The 16,577-nt window shown below is 46.0% G+C and overlaps 2 protein-coding genes across 2 annotated transcripts in view; both read left to right on the forward strand.

The window, feature by feature from the left end:
• Nucleotides 1–336: 336 nt before the first annotated feature.
• Nucleotides 337–16,577, forward strand: part of HPS4 (Hermansky-Pudlak syndrome 4 protein) — a 66,647-nt gene continuing 50,406 nt past the window's right edge. The window contains exon 1 of the mRNA XM_070534550.1: nucleotides 337–509. Coding sequence (XP_070390651.1) covers nucleotides 461–509 — 49 coding nt within the window. The 5' untranslated portion in view covers nucleotides 337–460. The remainder of the gene's footprint in view (nucleotides 510–16,577) is intronic.
• mei-W68 (meiotic W68) lies at nucleotides 2,474–4,568 on the forward strand. The gene is made up of 2 exons (XM_065453154.1): nucleotides 2,474–3,216; nucleotides 3,767–4,568. Exons 1-2 carry the CDS (start codon nucleotides 2,788–2,790, stop codon nucleotides 4,466–4,468), a joined length of 1,131 nt encoding a protein of 376 aa, XP_065309226.1. The 5' UTR covers nucleotides 2,474–2,787; the 3' UTR covers nucleotides 4,469–4,568.

Genomic DNA, 16,577 nt, shown 5'->3' on the forward strand with positions numbered 1-16,577 from the left:
TTTTGTTGACTTAATTTGTGATTTGGAAGCACACAACAACATTCTACAAAGTAGCTGCGAAATTCTGACTTTGCTAATCTTGACAGGTCTTCAAGAAGTGGCAAGACAGTTTCACCACATCGCACTGACCTCATGACCTGCACAGCTTTAGAATAATACGCAGCAGAGGTCTAGTTCACTGTACCGGAGGCCATCTGTACGGGCTCACTCGCTGCAAACGCTATCAAGCCCTGAGACATCGTAAATACGGGTGTTTGGTTGCACGTCTGATTACCCGCGCTCCCGCACCCGTTGCCCGCGCCGGTTTCGAAATGGCGGGCATGGCGCGCATGAACGCAGCGGCAGTAGACTGGGGTGCTTCCTACTGCAAGGCACGCGCGTGCTTTTTGTACTCGTGAATTTCCATATGTGTCCGTGAATTTCTGCGAGAAAGCCACATCCCAGTTGACAATGCGAGGCGATGTGTTCAGCCTGCCCGTTCTGGCCCCACGGACATTCCTTCTACTTGGGTAAGAAGTTATCATGACGGTTTCAATGCAAGGACCCGCGACTGCTTTCGCGCGCCAGTGTCAAATCTGCACTCTTAAAGAAAGTTTCAAGAAGTCACTCCCAGTCGCTGGGGGCACTGGTCTGATGCATTGTTGTATACCACGAAGGTGAGGGCGTTTGTGATGCACTGTGACCGCATTTGGACCCCAGCAATCACCTAGCTGTGCGTCTTAACCACCACCGTACGTTGTAACGGAGAAACGTCGGCGATCGTTTCAATGTCTCTCGATCTTTTTGCATGTATGATGAAACCCCCCGTTTACTATAAGATATTAGATAATATATGGTTAACTCAATTGCTAGCTTGTAGCAGCTCGATCTGGGTTGTTTTTCGGGACAAAGCCTTGGTCATTTGCCCGACCTCTTCCGTGTATGGTATGCTTCTAGCCTATTTCGTGGGCTGATCCCGGAGGTAGCGTAGTGTGTATATATATATATATATATATATATATATATATATATATATATATATATATATATATATATATATATATATATATATATATATATATATATATATATATATATATATATATATATATATATATATATATATATGTATATATATATATATATATTTATTTATTTATTTATTCCACATACTGTCAATCCCTCATGGGATTATAACAGGAAGGGCGAGTACATATGTAGTGTTTGCGAACAAAGAATATAAATACATTATGTAATCACGAGTGTGTTATTGCAAAGGTTTTGGCTTCGCTAAACAAAAGAATTAAGTTCTTCATCACAAACGCAATATTTTGGTATAATATACTATAACGAAGAAGAATCTGAGAACAGAAGAAACCAAATAAGAAAGAAAAAAACACCTTAAAACGCATGCGATATAAAACACCTAATGAACATGACAAACAGGATGCAGTCATGCGTACAATGCATCATACAAAAAGAACACTCATAGATTAAAGGGTTAGGCTATGAAGATCGGTAACAAACCGGAGTAAGTAAATGAGAGCTGTAAGGCGAGGAGATGTTTTTCCACTGAATTAGGAAATTTATCTAATGAGGAGCTGTTACTAATGGATTCACTCAGTCTATTCCACTCTCTTATCGCTAAAGGAAAGAATTAATTCTTAAAGCAATCCGTATGAAAAGAATACTCATTGAGTGTTTGTGTGTGTTTATGTCGCGCTGGCCATGTTTCATTTCTGGAGATGTATCTAGAGGTATCAATATTAAGCTTGTTGTCTAGGAGCTAGTACATAAGTTTAGAACGGGCTAGTACAGCTCGGTCTATATATGCATGTGTGTATGTATGTATGTATAATCACGGTGAATATAGTGGTCCATACACAATAAACATACCCAGTACATATATATAAAGTTGTCCGATGACTGGACTCGAACAGCTGACCTCTAGCTTATAGCTTACCGCAGAAGCCCGATTACTGTAATCATTACGCCACGGATGCTCTTTTTTCCCCCACAACGGGGCGTGCTTCATAATCAGATCCAAGTTTTGGCATGCAAAGCCTCAGAAATTATTTAAAATTAGTTAACACATCTTTATACATCATTATGTGGGCCGATCCCGAACATAGTGCATTACAAAAATTTAAGCGCTCCGTCGCTCATGCACCCCTCAGTCTATGCAAAAACACCCGTGTACCGTGCACTGGGGGCGCGTTAAAGAACCAAACGTGGTCGAAATTGAACCAGAGTCCCCCCCCCCCCCCCCCCCCTACGATGTGCTTCATAAAATCTTGGTTTTGGCTCGTAATACCCCAGAATTTAATTTTTTAACTTCACAATTTATTTAATTTTAATTTAGAATCACGTCGTGTAGAAATGTAATACGCGGTGCTACGACGCTACGGCTCACGTTGATCAAGTCCCTATGCCGCCCTAACACATTTGCCTTTAAACATGCTCTGCTACAGTACACTGGCTCTGCGTAGCAAAAACAAAACGGGGTCGACTTCCTATGAAGTGAGCACACGGAGGTGAGCACACGCACCGCAGGAGCAGACGGAATTTAGCAGACGGTACAGTCATGCAGAAGTAGCGATTCGCGCTATGCTAAAACACTTTATAAGAATCAACTAACGCATCTATTTTTTCTGGAGATTCGATTCGCTTTGTTTCTTTTCGCGGATCAAGCTGACATACGGTTGGCAAGTAATATCGTCTGCTGCAGGGGCTGTTGCTCCGCGCCGCCTGGTAGGCCTAGTCGTCAGGAAGAACAGAACGCCTATAGACGTGCCACCTGAGTACTAAATGTCGAAATACATGTCGCTGCAGCTCGCGCGAGGTGCGCTCCAACCGCCCTCCGCACCCAATGTCCCCGATAGGTACACCATCATTCTGAAAATCGAGGCGATCGTCCTCTCGGTGATCAGGCAGATCGCGAACGACGAACCACCATGCTTTGTGTACGATCGCCGACAGGACTGGGATAGCGTCGTCTACTGCCACCGCAGAGGACTCGTTCGCAAAGACAATTCCGCGAAGACGGTTACTTCTTTCGGCTCGGCGTCGTCGATTCGAAAGTTCGCGCTCATGCTCAAGGTGCTCTCCAAGATTCACTACCTGCTGCTGACAAACACCAAGAGCACCAAGCGCCAGATTTTCTACGAGGACGTGTCCCTGTTCGGCTCTCAGACGATCGTGGACGCCATTGTGGAGGATATCGCCTGTATGCTACAGGTATGTGTCCGTCGTTCAATAAATGGCTTAAGTCCACACCAAGATGTCTGTTCACAACTGAAGATACATTTTTACGTTGAGGTCATGCTAATGTGGTTCGCTCTGCTGCAGACCTGGCTTCGGAAAATAATGCAGCGTACTTAATTAGTTTCTCTGGGTGACGGCTGTAATGTCCATCCAAACAGTTTCGGTCCACCGACCGAGACGGTTGTATGTATACGTATATATTGAGTGAGTGAGTGAGTGAGTGAGTGAGTGAGTGAGTGAGTGAGTGAGTGAGTGAGTGAGTGAGTGAGTGAGTGAGTGAGTGAGTGAGTGAGTGAGTGAGTGAGTGAGTGAGTGAGTGAGTGAGTGAGTGAGTGAGAAACAGTGCGTGGGTGACTACTTCCGGCATCTATGGTGCCAAATAAGAATAACTTAAATATCTGAGCTTTGTGGCAAATCTCGTGTAAGGTCGCCGGCATGTTTTTAAATCTGCCCAATAATTTCTTTGGCAAAACGTTTATCTGATCACAAGGTATGCACAACATACCCGTGTGTGCCTGTACAGGTCCCGCGCCGTTGCCTCAACATCCTGGCCACTTCAAAAGGTGTCTTCGCCGGTGACATCCGGTTCCGCGACGCCAGCGGGAACCTCGTGGACGGCTCAGTCGCGGCCACGCTCATGCCAACCGATGTGAGCGGCATCAGCGAGCTTGCTTCATCCGCCTCCTGCATACTGGTCGTCGAGAAGGACGCCAGCTTCCAGAAGATCCTGGACGACGGCTTCCTCAACGCTTCGTGCTCATCGGGTCGCTGCGTGCTCGTCACGGGCAAGGGCTTCCCGGACGTCAACACGCGGGAGTTCGTGCGACGCCTGCACGTCGAGCTGCAGCTGCCCGTCTACGCCCTAGTGGACGCCGACCCGTACGGCATCGAGATCCTGTGCGTCTACGCCTACGGCTCGCTGGCGATGGCGAGCGAGACGGACTCGCTGGCGGTGCCCGGGATACGCTGGCTGGGCGTCCACCCTTCGGACATCGAGAAGTTTCGGCTCAGAGACTGCCCTCCGCTGAGCCATGGCGACAAGTCCAAGCTGAGGGACCTGCTGTCCCGGCCGTACGTGGACGCCAACCGCGAGTGGAAGAAGCAGCTGCTGCTGCTGGACTCGATGCAGCGCAAGGCCGAGATTCAGAGCCTGTGCGGCATTGGACAGCACTTCTTGACCGAGTCGTACATACCAGCCAAGATCAGACTCGGAGGCTGGATATGACTTTCGGGGCGACAGTACATGTAGCCTTATACGCTCAGGTGAACCAAGTTCTTCACTGAGTCTTCGTTGTGCTTTCTGATTCATATGTCTTTCTTTTCGAACTGGGCTCAGTAAAGTACTTTACGCAAACTTGATGGCGTGTTTGTTTCATTGCGTCACGAGTCTTATTGTGTGCGTTTTCCGTGTCTGTATTCCGTCTCCTCGTGCTGCTAATTTACCTTCAACATGAACCAGCTTGTCCAGATATACGGGCCTTCCCTAATATACCAGATGTCTCACTTTATTTCTGACTGAATTTCCAAAGATTGCTTATGGTAGATAGTGCAATACACCTTGCAATGAATTACTCAACGAGGCAAAATCACCTTCATGACAATAATATAACTGTTTTTACTGTAGCGCACATATTGCAATTTACAAATTGGTGCGTGTGAATTCAAAAGTCATGTCAGCCTTGTAAAGTCTGGCTCTTAGATTAATATCGAGCTCAGGGAGTAAAATCTGCCTCAGGAAATTTTTTATTATTATCAATAATAAAGAAAGCATGTCACGGGCCGTTGACACAGGCCCGTGACACAGTTGATTCAGTTCAATTAAATTAACTTAATTACGAGATAACTTTGGCCTCCTACTTAACCCAATATCTCATATAACAACTGTCTTTCGATATTCGCCGACTCCGAGAAGAGCGACAATTTGGAAAACTGCAAGCTTCTTAAGCACAAAATACACTCTCCGAGGCGTCGAGAGGTAAGCGGAAATCTTGAGTGCCGTTCGTCAACTCGAGATCTGCACTTTTGCAGCAAATAGAGGGAAGCAGCTTCACAAATCTGGAACAATAGAACAAAGATATATTCCTTCTTGCCGGCTAGCAAATGCCCGTGTAGATAACGCCCCTGTTTCGCATATGCCTCTCGAGACTCCTTGCCTGTATACGCATGGTGTGTCGCCATCAAAGACGTCATTCGAGGCGTATCTTTCCCCGCCATTTAGTTTCCGGTTTCTGTGACATCCCTGGCTTTGAGCCATCGCAGAGCGTGTATATACGAATGTCGTGTGAAGTGCCATGTCGTCTCTAAGAGACACTAAGGCACAGGAGTGCGCGAATATTTAAAAAATTCGGATACTATTCGAATAGTATTTGCTATTCGATTCGTATTCGCTTCTAGAATCCACTATTCGAAGTTGTCGTGTATTCGTTTCTCTTAGACTGTAAGAGATAGCAACACTTAGTCTACAGGAATAAAGACAGATGCAAGTGGTGGCTATCCCTAATGATTCTGCAACATTATAACTGCGGTTGCTACGGAGACAGTTTCTGAGAGAACGCATGGACTGCAGCTGCCTACATCTCGCCAATTTCCAATACAGTAAAACATCGTTATAACAAAAGTATTGTCTTGGGGAGGCAAACTTAATTCCTTATGTTCATTACTTTGCTATTTCCTTTATCGCACACGTACTGCAGTATCAGTCTTTATGAGGATTTGAAGGGGAATTTCACTTCGTTAAACACATTATTTATTTTTCCTTATAACGAGATTTGACTGTATAGATAAATAAGTATGCCTCGCTTTTAGGCAGCCAACGAGCTTGTTTTCTCGACTTAGGCTAACAACTTATTATTTGGACAATCTCATCATGTTTGCATCCCTTTAAAAGGATGCGCGATCCTGTAGTATTACATCTTGCTTCGTTGACAGCCGGTGACGTGCTGTTCCCGAGTTTCATTACTGCCATTTCATTACGCGTTTCATTACTGCGCTAAGATGCGATCGCCTTCAACTTGTTTCTCATTTGCAAGCTCCTCAGTTGACCAGAAGTATATATAGTTGTGAATTGTATAATAAATGATAGCGTTCACAACTAACGTATCAATTAACATAAACAAGCCTGCCGCCTCCGCCTCAGTATCCTCCTCAACCAAACGGATTCCACGCAACCTTCCCATTTCACTTTGTTTAGAAATGAAATAAAAATATAGTTGGTATTCGATTCGATTCAGTGATTCGGCTACTCAAACACCCTACCCCTACCGATCTACGCTACAGGTTTTGCCAAATCAGACGCGCCGACGCTATATATAGACCGATGCCATTGCCGTCTCTGTCGTATACAAACTTCCACGCATACTTCTTTTCGCGCAGCTTGCCTGTGGTATAGATGCGTATGCAAACAAAAGGTTGGAGGCTTTCCTTATGTAGAGGTTTCAGTAGTGCCTTAGTGCACGTATCATCCATGAGCCAACGCCCATAACTGTTTGATCTGTTCGCATCGCTTGGCTGCAGCTCTTAGAATCCTCTCTCGAGTAGCACTCCTTTCTGGGCACAGCCACAACAGGTAGTTAATGTCCGTTGTTGAGGGTGGACAGCACATATTCCACACATCCGCACACACATCTTTCCGCACGTCTGTCTATAAGCCCTAAGGCATTCGTACGCTGCACTAAAGAGCAAAGTAATGCATGGTAATGTCATAGCAGCAGCAAGGTCAGGCCTGGAGATTATGTGACCGTCATGTTCGTGTTGGCGGCGCTCACAAGCGCTTGCTCCCAAATTAAGCAGCAGCGAAAGGAAGAAAATAAATTGTTTTGTTCGTTTTGCAGCGCGTATAGCTTAAGCACTGCGAACAGATGCGTGATCGCTCCATCCTCGGCGCTGAGGGCTTGTTGAGAGGTGGCGACCAGCAGCTTCCCGGTACATTTGTTTCATATTTGAGTGGCCCGAAGAGCTCTTTGCGCGTGATAAGACCGACGTGTCGGCAATAACAATGAAAGTCGAGCCGATATTCAAAGCAACCAGCTTCAGAGCAACCATGCAGCGAACCAACCACTTCGATGCGACTTGCTCGAGTGGTGCTTGGCAGTATTGCGAGAGCAGGGCCTGTACAATACATTTCGCATAGATGCGTTTCTGGGGTGATTGTGAGCAGATAAGCCCAGGAATCACGTGGCTGCGATAAGCCCAATATTTCTTCGTAGCTACCGCTTCTTGCGTCATGTTTAGGAGCTCCTCAGAGCGCTGAACGCTATGAAAGAGCGGTAACTGTACCCACTGCGAGGTTTGTTCCTTCAAATGGTCTGTATATTATCTCTAAACTATTCACTGTATTGAAAAAAACAAATTCAAGCTGAAACTTAAAAAAAAAAGTGATGAGAAAACCTAGTACTGTTTCTTCTACCGTAGTCTTATTCAGTCACATAATCAATCAATAAAGTAATCAAATGTGTAATGAAAATTTTATTTTCAGTTTTTTGCCGAACCTGGGGCCGAGACAAAAAGCAATGTAAGGTGAATGTACAAGTAGTAGCTTTCTATGGCGTTTGATTGATTCACTTGTCAATCTCGCTAATCCAACCTTTGCATGTGTCTTACATATTGGAATACCATTATCTGCTACCACCGGTACAAAAAGAGGATGTCGAACTACATCACTTGATTGATAATCGTGTTCGAGCACGAAGTATCGTACAGGCTTTGTTCAACTGATTAAAAAGAATATCCTCATCCATATATTATGTGAACTGCTTTCCTCAGTGGACTGGGTAACACAGAGTAATTAATTAGTTTGTTAGTGCTTGATTAAATAAGAAAATAATTATACATGCATTATTTTAATATATTTTCTTTCTGAGTACACCTTGTAGCGGTCAACCGGCGAGATGTTTGTCGCAGGTCCACTGTAGCGAAACGCATGCAGAAACAAACAACACAAGAGTCTTATACACTTTCTGGGTGCACGTACCCTTCGCCCGAGAAGAAAAACATTTCCGCGAATTACAGAAGTCCGAGCGTGGTCGTTCTCGGAAGACCCTCCGCTGACGCCTTAGCGCACGAGGTATCAGATATAGCGAGATAAAGAAAGCACTGGTACAGGCTTGTTGTTGTATCAGGTCGTACGTCACCTGTGAAGGGGGAGGGGGGGAGCAAACACTTTTGCACCTTCTGACTCCTTCGAACTAGCCAGATAGTGGCCTGACCCGTATAACAGGGACCGTTTGTCAACATCTTTAGAGGCCACGAATTGCAACGAAGTTTCGGGCCGCGTGAAGCGTCTATATCTTCAGATAGTGTAAAGGTAAAGCAGCCTCCGCACGAAATTTTGCGTTTAGAATATGAGTGGATGCGTCGCGAAAATACCACAAACATCGACATTTTTTTTTAAAGTGGGGGTAAAGAAAAAAATTACAGGGCCTCTTAAGATCTCTCTTAAGAGGTGAATGGCGAAAACCTATTCTTCTTATCATTCGCCTCTTTCTCTTCTTTCTTTTCCTCTTTCTCTTCTTTGTCTTTACCCGCCGTGGTTGCTCAGTGGATACGGTGTTGGGCTGCTGAGCACGAGGTCACGGGATCGAATCCCGGCCACGGCGGCCGCATTTCGATGGGGGCGAAATGCGAAAACACCCGTGTACTTTGATTTAGGAGCACGTTAAAGAACCGCAGGTAGTCAAAATTTCCGGAGTCCCCCACTACGGCGTGCCTCATAATCAGAAAGTGGTTTTGGCAAGTAAAACCCCACAATTTAATTTTTTTCTTTGTCTTTCTCTTTCCTTCTTCCCTTCACTTATTCCTTCTTTCTTCGTTCCTTCTGTTTCTTTCTTTGTCTTACTTCTTTTCATTTCCTTATGTTTGCCTCTTTCTGTTTTTACTCATTTCTCTTTACCTATTTATGTTTTTTTCTTATGTTATTATTATTATTATTCATTATTATTAGTCATTGTTAGTCACTACTGATCATTACTAAGCATTTTAGCCATATCTAATCAATTGTGGTCATTACAAGCCGTCGTTAGACATATTGGTCATTTAGGAGTCATTAGTAGTCATTACAAGCCATTATGAGTCAGTATTAGTCATTGCTAGTCATTATTAACCTCTACCAATCTCTATTATAACGTCATCGTTCACTAAATGTCACTATCAATCATTTTTCATTCTTTAATCTGTCTCTATATGGCGTGGTGAAGCTTCGGCGGACACTCCGGCGGTCAGGTCTGTTGACACAAACTTCACCATGAGCCTAGAAAGGCTCTCGCCACCATGAGCCTAGAAAGGCTCTCGCCTTAAAAAGGAAACGACAGCATTACCAGTCGCCGGAAATGACTAAAATCCCAGAACGTCGATACTTCCAAGATTGCAGCGCGCTGTAAATCTCGGAGGCGATGTGTTTGCATGGATGTGCGTCAAATCCGCTAACCACCAGCCGTGCAGCTTCGCCAGTGTAGCTCCAGCAGTATACCTACGTTTCTCATTTGCTGCTCATATATATAACTCAGCCAAAGCGACATTTTGTAGCAGTTGGCCTTTAAGAGCGAGAACAGAAACGTTAAAGGAATTCACACTGGCATCAAGGGATTTATTTATTTATTTATTTATTTATTTATTTATTTATTTATTTATTTATTTATCAGCGGCCTACTCGGGCCGCGGTAACAGGATTGTAGCGGAAGTCGATGCGGATTTTGAGATTATTTTGCCGCATTTGCCAACAGGACGTGTCGTTTTGGACACAGTGTTCTTGCATGGAGATGTTCGAGCGCGGCCCTTCAAGGTCGAAGATTTCCGGGACGCTTTGGACAAGGAAAGGCTGCTCCCTAATGTTGTGGCTTTGGGCGCCTACCAGATCGGCCACGTGTGGGCAGTGACAATAAACAGCCCGGAGGCGACGAAGCGGTCGGCTGTATTGAAAGAACTTCAGGTCAAGGGGCGACGCCGTCTCATCAACCCGAAGGAGCAGCAGGTGAGGCTCCGGCTTCATTGGTTACTACACGGCGTGGCAGACGACGACGTGGCAGCGTTTGGCAAGGTGACCGAGGTCACTCGGGAGCGCTGGCGTGTGAAGGGAGTGAACAAAAAATGGCTGTGGCTTAGCTAAGGTTAAGCCCAGGATGCGAAGCATACTGGGCTTAACCTTCGCACGACGAGAGCGCGCCGCTCTTTTATACAGCTGTTATGACGCCAGTGCCCTAGCGGGAGGAGCGGGAGTTAGGCCGCAGTACCATCTGTGCGACCGCAGGCGAGCGCACGAGCTGAGACCCGGCTATGTAGCTACGCGGCCGCAAGCGAAGGCACGAGTTGAGCCTCCGCTTTTGCAGCTGTTATGACGTCATATGGTAGCTACGCGGCCGCGCGCGGCGCAGCAAGGAAGAGCGTGGTTGTGCGGCTAGTATGCTTCGCATAAAAGGTGCGACAACACGGATTGTGCTCCTGAAGCTCAAGAGGGGTCTCAAAGTTGACGGCCTGCCACACCAGATTCGCGTAGCTGGTGAACTAGCCCTGTTGGTTGCAACAGGTCGTCCTAGGCCGTGCTTGCTCTGTCATAGTTCGGGACATACACGTCGCGAGTGCAAGGAGCCCCGGTGCTCGCACTGCTGCCGTTTTGGTCGCGTCGACGCCGAGTGCATCCATTCCTACGCCGCAGTGACGGGAACAGCTGATAACGAGCATTCAATGGTGCACATATTATGCACGTGACAGAGGCAGAGGACGCAGCGAGAGGTAGCAGAGATGCGACCGCAACTGGGCTACATCGCGATGCCTCAACTCTAGCAAGTGGAGATCGATCAGAGGCTGTCCACAGTCCGCCGGACCCTGCAGCAAAATCGTCTGAGGCAACAGAAAACTCGGCAAAAAAAGATGCAAGTTCTCAAGTAGCCGGAGCGCCCGCACTAGCGTCTAAACAAGGGGCCGCGAAAAGCGTCCCTTGTAGTGCAAGTGCGGAAATTTCTCTATGGTGCGGACAAAACTGAGCGCCAGCAGCGTCTCTGGGAGTACTGGCATCGGCTCGGCAGTGAAAAGACCCATGGAAGACGCCACAAGCCAAGAAAGCAAGGTCGGCGGTCGAAGCATCGAGGGACCGCCTGCGGAGACACCAACGGGCTGGCGCACGAACGTCAGGGCAAAGCCTAGGGGCACGACGGATAGGAAAGTTGTCGACAAGCCGGTTTCGCAGAGTGGTGAGACCGTTCCACCGGGCAGTCCCGGAGGCGTCTAGCATTGAGCCAGACGCGCAAAGTAAGCTCCATGATCCGGGCTGTACCTTCTCCACAAATCAACGATGGCTCCTCAAACGTCACTTGCACTCGCTACTTTAAGCATTAGAGGTCCGGCCTCTAGGAAAGAACAAAGTCAACTTCAACTGTACCGGTTGTTATGGAAGAGGGGCTGGCGAAAGTGGAAGGGAAAGAGAAGACGGCGAATATGCTGCGGAGGCTCACTGCATGCACGGTGCCAGTACGCTTTTGTGAGCCACGCTATTGGCAGGTCCGGTGGGTGCGTACTCCTTGTTAGAAAGAATCTAGGACTGGCAGTGCAAAACGTTTCTTCATGTTTTCCAGTAGATTTGTGCTGTGTGATTTCACATATAGTGATATTGCGTGGCGTGTTATGTGTGTTTATGCTCCAAGTGTGGCACAGGAACGCGTAAATTTCTTTTTTAACCTAAGACAGTATATGTGCATTGATAAGCAGCTTAAGTGTTTTGGTTGGGGATTTCATTTTCTTTTGGATTCAAGTGATAAGTGGTAGCATGGTTAAAGACAAAAGCAGTGATGTGGTTGTCACAAATGATTGCAGAGTATGAGCTAGAGGATATTGCAGAGTACCTGGAGGGCTCCCGGGCTGTGAAGTACACTCATTTTCAGGGTAGCAGTCATGCCCGCTTGGACCGACTGTACCTGTCAGTGGATACGATCACACAATCTTGCAGTTATGGTGTTTCGCCTGTAAAATGTCAAATAGGATCAAAGAAAGAAAGGAAGAGTTTTTCATGCGAGCAATGTACACTTAATTCCAATTTATTAAGGGATGAGATGAATCTTTCAGCGTATCAGGGATGCACGAAATTAAGATTATCGATGAAGATACTGTGCACAAAATAGGAGAGCAGTGGGAACTTTTCAAGCAACAGATAAAAATTAAAGCTATAGAAAGATCTAGCATTTGATTGTTTGAAGCCAAAAAGAAAGGGAAAGGGCTTAAGACGACTTTTTGAAAAGCTGACAGCGCTTGAATGCGAAAAGCCAAGTGTGTATGCCGAAGATCTGCGTAGTATCAAACATAAACTGGAGCGTTGTGATGAGGAGGGTTATCATGGAGCGCTAGTGAGAGCAAGAGTAGTTGCGATGGCTGTATATTAAGTTCGAACAAAACGCGCACTTGTAGTCGAAAAAAGTCGCGCCCGGCGGAATCATATAGATGTTATTGAAGATAACGGGATTGAAATGACAGACAATGACAGCATAGGACGTGCGTTTGCTCGACACCTGGAAGGGCCTGACGGTCTGAGCGCTTCGTTTTACAAGATATTCAAAAAAGAATTATCTCATGTGCTTACAGTTGCTTTTAATGAGGCATATGAACTAGATACCGTGCCCCGGTCATTCGGGGAACCACATACTGTATTAATACCAAAGAAAGAAGAGACAGAGAAGTTAAAATTGGTTTCCTCATACAGGCCTACATCATTAACTAAGTGTGATTATAAAATCTTGATGAAAGTATTAGCAAGGCGACTGCAGAAAGTAATTAAGGAATTGGTTGGTTCTCACCAAACATGTGGCATTATAGGGCGTTCGATTGGGACTAACACACTTAAGATGCGGTGCCTGATGGAGTTCTACGCCATTATGCAAGCATGGGTAGCACTTCTACAGCTCGAGCTTGCGGAAGTGTTTGATTGCTTACCTCACGGTATTTTGCTTGGCATCCTAGACCACGTTAATGTCGGATCTATCATCAGAGATGGGGTAGCTTCGGCGTACCGCAACTGCACTACGCGTTTAATCGTTAACAAGTCAGTGGGGGCCCCATTACCCTAAAGCGTTTTGTACGCCAGGATTGCCACTTGAGCCCCCTTCTGTTCAGCATATATAGAGAAACAGTATGCCTGGTGATCATTGAGAATAGCAGTATTCACGGCTTCAGAGTACACGCATCGCAAGTTAAAAATCTGGCTTATGCGGATGACGCCGCAGTTTGTTGAGTTTGTTCTATAGATAATGTGTACCTGCAGGTATCTCAATAGTGAATGGTTTCGGTAAGGTAGCTGGGAGCCTGGTAAACTGGAGAAAGTACCTTGGTTTCTGGCATGGAGAGTGGCCTTCGACCCCGGTCACTTTCGCTAACGTTAAGCGGCTGACGACACCCGTTAAACACCTAGGCGCCCCGCTTGAATATTACAAAGATAGCGATGAGTATTGGCAGGAGCAAACAAGAGAAACAAAGATAAAAGCGAATAGGTGGAAAAGTGGGCATCTACCAATGTTTGCAGGAGCTACAGTTTGCAACCTATTTTTTGTCGCAAAACTGGTATGTAATGGAGGTATTGCATTGTTCAAGGGTAAATATACAAAAGCTCCACCGAGTCCTCGCAGTATTTATGTGGGCTTCGAATTGGGAACGGTGCAGTCGCACGAATTAGTTCAGACGAGTTGAAGACGGAGGTTTGGGAATGAGGCACCTTTTTATACGACAGGTCATAAACCGGTTCTTATTTTGGCGCGATTTAAGCGATCCTTTTTTGCCCATGCATGGTGGGCCAAGTGAGGCTAAGGAGCGCGCTACCTGGCTATGTAGTTTGTACAGTGTCCGGTCCTGTCCGTTAGATTTTCGAATGAATACCCCTTTTTCAGTGAAACGTAAAAAACTGTACAAAGATGTATGCGATGTAGTTCTCCCTGTTCCAATGTACAGGGCCATATTCAGCGGAGGCCAATGGCAAGACGTGCTTAAGCGGGCGAAAAGAATGCAAGTAAGACCAGGGACTAAGTCTTTTATTTTAAAAAGCTTCACATGGGTACATTGCCAGTCAAAAGGTTTTTAGAAGAACCTGTTTTTTTTTTTCTTACCCTGGGGGTCACATTGCTTGATCTGTAAGAAACTGGAAACTATATATCATGAATTTCTAGGTTGTTGGGAGGGCGTCTTCTTTTGAGATGTACTACAGAGGACCATCAAAAAAGATTTTTCGTTAGATCCACAGGGTATTAGATATTTATCTATGGAAAACGAAGACGGACTGCCTTTTGACTTTATTGTGCTAGTTGGACTTTCACTGTCTATGGTGCGCCCGTATGACAGGGTCTCACTGCGATCCGGATGCTCGGTCCGCACGAATGTATTTTCGAGAATGCATGTCCAGACTTGTAGAAATTCAGTAAGCACAAGAATGTGTGCCTGCATGGCTGTCGAGGATGGAACCCTTCGCCGCGCTCAAAGAACTATAGAATAGTCAGCCCACTAAGGCGTTGAAAACTTACTGTTTTATCTTGTTTTCACAACTTCCATTTGTTGTTTGATATACTGGTACAAAACTGGCAATAAAAAAGAAAGGAATCGTCCGTGGAAAATGGTTTCAATATCGGGCTCCTGTGCTAGAGGTGCAGTGTTCGGATCCTGCCGTCGCACCGTTTTAGCAATGCTTATTTAATCATTTATTACTCAATAATTTGTGGAAGATGACGAGTTTACAAAGTCGCGAAGCCGTTTGAAGCCAGAAGGACGAAGTTTAGGCAAATACACGTACTTCCCGTAATTCCCGATCTCCCGCACACACTAGCGCCAGAGTTCCCCCTGGCAATTATAGCATGAACCTCTATCATGAACTCGACTGCCATCAGTCTCGATATTGCCTCCTTTCGGGGCTTCCAAGCTTCCTGTCACGTTAGGAGTGGCCATTTTGCTATAGAAGAAGCGTAATTTACTAAAACAGCTTCTAGCGTCCTTATGAGCACTGGAACAAACCGAAAACGACGGGAAGTGCATTCAGTGTGATCATTAAAAACGGTGAACAACTTATCAGCCACTAATCTCCACAGTTGGCTTCGGGAGCTCGTGTGCAGGAATCTGAAATGTTTGCTTCGTCGCTCGATGTTGACTTGAGCGGATTCGCACGCGCCAGGCGAAGCGAGTGATAAGAGCACATTCGTCCATAACGTTTGGACAAAGGCGGTGTTCGAACGAGAGCGCGCATGTTGACTTGCGTTTGTGGCATTGTACCGCGATAACCGGTTTGGGAGCGCGATGTCCCCGTATCGTTTGACGGGCGGTCGTCAGTGCGCCTCCGGTGCAATGAATACGATCCTATAATCCCAGTGAAGTACACCACTGCAACATACTCCCGGAGTTGCCTCATTCTTACTCCTGTTATGCGGAATGAACGACTCACTCATGTCACCGATATATATAGAGAGAGATAGCAAAGAGAGGAAAGGCAGGGAGGTCAACCAAACGAGCGTCCGGTTTGCTACCCTACACTGGGGGAAGGGAAAGGGGGGACAGAAAGAAAGAAAGCGGGATAAAGGGAACACTGCCTGTGCACGCAGCAAAGTGCTTGGAAATCAGTCAAGTCAAAGCAAGTGCTCCGTCGATACGTTAGGCTGCCGTAAATCGTGGTAGTTCATAACTGGTGATGCACGTTGAAGTCGCCGATATAATACTATATCGACACGAATCCAAGTCTGGCATATTCAGCACCTTTGCTGAGGCAATAGCGGCTAGCGCGACACACAATGTCATGCAGTTCTAGTGGAGAAAACTTGCGGCCTGTATCAGTGATTGTCGCGAGTGAAAATGCGATACTGGAGCAATGCTATCAACCCTTCTACTTAGACGGGCTGTACAATACATATCTTCATTGAATCCTTAGGCAGCACTGCAGTATGTTGGTTCAGACGACGTTCTGCTGACACAGCACGAGGCTGTGCGTTCGACTTCCGACCACGGCTCCCGCATTTCGATGGGGGCGAAAAATGCGAAAACGCTCGCCTCCGTAGACTTAGCTGCCACTTGAAAAGCCCCAGGGGGTCAAAATTAATCTGAAGCCATTCACTATGCGGCGTATGCGTTATGCGTTTGTGTTACGCAGCGCAAAATAAAGGAATACATTATAGCGCTACGAAATAAATAAACGAACGAAAAGTGACAATAAAACTAACAAAAAGAAGATCGCAACGAAGAGTTCGCTGACGCTCGTCCATGAGACAATACCCGAATATTATATATACTTTGTTGAAGTGTTCATATTGAACGTTTTTTTCCTTGAACTTTGTGATATGCGCGTTAGTATGGCGTCCGTTCTCATTGTTCAAAAAGGAACTTGATGTTCTTTC

This window comes from Dermacentor albipictus, chromosome 2 (genome assembly GCF_038994185.2).
Source record: "Dermacentor albipictus isolate Rhodes 1998 colony chromosome 2, USDA_Dalb.pri_finalv2, whole genome shotgun sequence".
In the NCBI taxonomy this organism is placed as follows: domain Eukaryota; kingdom Metazoa; phylum Arthropoda; class Arachnida; order Ixodida; family Ixodidae; genus Dermacentor; species Dermacentor albipictus.

Coding starts and splice junctions, on each gene's coding strand:
- mei-W68 (XM_065453154.1), top strand. CDS start 2,788: ATGTCGAAATACATGTCGCTGCAGCTCGCGCGAGGTGCGCTCCAACCG. Junction 3,217..3,766: donor ATATCGCCTGTATGCTACAG/GTATGTGTCCGT, acceptor GTGCCTGTACAG/GTCCCGCGCCGTTGCCTCAA.